The 3565-nt window shown below is 37.3% G+C and overlaps 1 protein-coding gene across 3 annotated transcripts in view; it reads right to left on the bottom strand.

The window, feature by feature from the left end:
- Positions 1 to 489: 489 nt before the first annotated feature.
- LOC145689360 (triacylglycerol hydrolase DDHD2-like) overlaps positions 490 to 3565 on the bottom strand; it is a 160406-nt gene continuing 157330 nt past the window's right edge. For all 3 annotated transcript variants that reach the window (XM_081763518.1, XM_081763514.1, XM_081763513.1), the window contains exon 14: positions 490 to 1436. In XM_081763518.1, the coding sequence (XP_081619644.1) occupies positions 941 to 1436 (496 nt within the window). In that variant the 3' untranslated portion in view covers positions 490 to 940. The remainder of the gene's footprint in view (positions 1437 to 3565) is intronic.

The following is a 3565-nucleotide window of genomic DNA, read 5'->3' as shown; positions in this document are numbered from 1 at the left end:
TTGAAGATTTGCGCTTGTATGAGAGTAGAGATAATCCATGTAGTGCATGTTGAAGGGAAAACCAAAGTAAGCAAGGATTATAAAGTTTACATAGAAGCAAGTTTGAGAGAGCTATATCCAGGATGATATAAACTGGGGTAGAAATATTCCAATTGAGTTTAAGAAAGAATTGTTTTCACTTCCTAATATGATATAGATCAAGAGATTTCTTGAAGACAACAGTCACATTATTGGCTAAGAAATTGAACCCAAAGGGATATAAGGAAACTTAGTGAAACAATATTCGAGCTTGTAAACATAATTACATTCACTATTGCTAATTGTGACAATGTGAACAACGAATAAACTCTTGTGTGTGAATTTAAAGTAAATACCTAATATCATCTCGCAGCTAAATTGAAAGTATTCACAATATTAGTATAGAAAAGCATAAATGCGTTAAAATTTTAAGAATAGAGTGTTTAAGGTCTGAAATAAAGCAAAATGAAATGGTATTACAATATTTATTAGGGTCCACAAAAAAAATCTGCACAAATAGGCGAAACTTTACATCTCAAGTTCTCCATACACAGTATGGTGAACCACCAACAATTAGCATTCTTTTTACATCAAAATATCTTACATAAATAAATATTAAAATCCGCATTTCTCTTTTGTGAAGAGGTACAAATTTTTACACGCTGCAAAAAACGGGGGAGTGTACGTCAAATATTTGTAGAAAAGTAACAAATGAAGTAAGCACTCCGTATGAAGAACACTTTCCTTACCCCACAACCGAAGCTTTTATTCGTTTGCACACATATGTATAATAACAAGCAGATCAAAGGGAAAGGGTGAAACTCATTGTGACAAAGAATGTCACAGAGACTATCACTCTTTACACAGACCTCGAAAAAAGTATTTACACAAGTTCATTTGTTCGACTGCAGCTTTTTAAAGCTTACTTACGAGGAGGTTGCTTGACAAACCCCGCCATTGGTGGTGGTCCCAAATTTTTGTTTTCCGATATCGGAGCTGTTGGATCCATACCCACTGGTGGTGGTGGTGGTTGTTGCTGTGTACCCGTTGCACTAATAGGATGGAACCCAAAAAATGTGTAAGAACTAGTTTTCGCAGGTTCTTGAACTGGTGGAGCAACTGGCGGAAAGGGAGGAGTTGTGATACTCGATCCTGGATCAGAAACTGAACTGGATACAAACCCAGATGTCGTTGGTGGTGTATACATCATAGGTGCATTACTACCAGCAATTGATGATGATGAAAAATCTTGTTTACCATGTGACGATGAAGCTTCAATAGAATTTTGTCGTGAATCATATCGCACTTTACTAGTATCTCTTTCTTGTATTCTCTGGCGTCGTGCATCACTGTCAGGGAATATACCAGACAGAGAATAGACTTCCTTCAGAATCATCAACATGGTATCTTCTGACTCCCTACAGAAAAGTAAAACACACAATAATTAGATATGAACAGTTTTTAAGAAGATATAAAATTTGTCTTTCTTGAAAAATATACGCAGGACTTCTTTCTTTAACTTATACTTTAGAATGGGGCACAATACTTTTTGTAAGCACTAATACCGGATGAATTACACAGAAAGCTATCCCACACGACTACTACAAAATTTTCTATAACAATTTTACTACACCCATACAGAATTTAAGCTTTTGACATAAGTTTCAAAATCTGGCAATCTCTTTCCCATCATTTTTTTTCTACAATACGAAAAATAATAATAATAAACACATAATTCTTAAAATTTTATCTTCGTGAGGCTTTAGTAAAACTACACTCAGAATAACGTTATCTAATCATGCTGTAAATGAAGACACATACTACCACCAATCCACGGGGGAATGAGAGTAAAAATTCGATATTTGAAATCGAACTTTTCTATAGTTACAGTTAAGGTCCTTATTTGTCAATAGGATGTATGTTATATTAAATAGAAAATCCAAAATCCCGCCTAATTTGAAAATGTCATGGATATTAAACGGAAGTAGCACTAAATAACTTGCAAAATGTTTCTAATGCTTCAAATATTGACGACAACGCACAATAGTTTAACGCCAGATCTTCAACTGTGCTCCACTGAGTCAAATCAATTTGGCAGCCATTGCCAGAATCCCAATATTGCATGTAGACAATTATCGAGCTCTGAACAAGAATCTTCAATAAAGTTTTGCTATGTATAATCTGGCAACAAGGAAGGGACGCTGAACTTTCGACGTAGGTTAAATTACGAAAGGATGATTGAATTTATGAACTATCCTTGCTTTTACCATTTATTCATTCTTGAAATTCAAGGGTTAACACAGCTCGTGGTATTTCATCCTACTAAATTAATTCTCTACTAACAACGATTATACATGTTCATTATTATAAAAACACTTATGGGTTACGCTCCCATAAATCAGTTACTATATTATCCTCTTTATTACCGGGGGACGCGGTGGCTCAGTGGTAGAGCGTTCACCTCTGGTGCTTGGGGTCCCGGGTTCGATCCCACCCCCCGCCGAGTGAACTTTGTGGTGGACAAACACCGTGCTCGTGGGTTTTCTCGGGGTACTCCCGTTTCCTCCCACTTTCTTCATTCCACCATTTCACTCATCTCTCATCATCACCGTCTCCTTTAGCCTAACCGGCATAACCGTGAGACGTAAGATTTCATTTCATTTCATTTTTTCATTTCCTCTTTATTACAAACAAGATTTCAATTTGAAATGTACTGCATGACCATACGAATTAGGTCATGAGATTTAAAGGTTTTCCTGCATCCACTTTCGTTTTAACATCCACTCAGAGCCAAAAATCGCTGGGCGTTAAAAATCTGGAAACCTTGGAGTCAATAAATGGGTTCCCTGCGACAAAACTAACTCATTATTAATATAATGCAAACTATGAAAGGTGAAGTATGTACGTGTGTGGATGGATGATCAATCAGTCTTGTTGAAAATAAACAGCATTTTGTATGCATTGCCTGAACTCTTGAGTTAGAAAGGTTTGTAGTATTTGAAGTACGCACTCACTGACAATGTTCCCGAAAAAGAACAAGCCTATCGAATGTTCCACGGAAATGGTTCTCCTGAAGATGCAGAATGGCCACCAGCGGATTGCTGTTTTCTTTTCTTCTTATCCATTGCCCAGGACGGGAACACTGATGTGCTACGTAACCTTAGTATTCAGAAGCATTAGCATTATTTGCAAACGAGTGGAACTTCTGGAGGGATTTAATTCGCCACTTAAGTGTATTATCCGACCAATATGGCCAGTGACGATAATCCCAATCATGTTACAGGGGGGGGGGGGGGGAGATCAATTAAGGCATTCGCGTGCAGCCTTCACGTACTCCATTCACGTTCAACGTTGGCTCACAACTGAGTTCCCTTTTTTCGATCCCAAGTTTGTATCTAGAATTCGGTGGACAGTTTATCTGCTTTATTTTCCTCTGTTGCTACAAACGTACCTCACATGAGGTTGATACATATAATACACGAGCTACATACAGTAAAAAGGGCATTTTGCACATACAACAACCATGGCATATGAAAATGATCCCATG

The sequence above is a fragment of the Thermobia domestica genome, chromosome 1, assembly GCF_964235325.1.
Source record: "Thermobia domestica chromosome 1, izTheDome1.hap1.1, whole genome shotgun sequence".
NCBI lineage: Eukaryota > Metazoa > Arthropoda > Insecta > Zygentoma > Lepismatidae > Thermobia > Thermobia domestica.
Note: the sequence above shows the minus strand (reverse complement) of the source record. Positions and strands in the feature narration are given on the sequence as shown.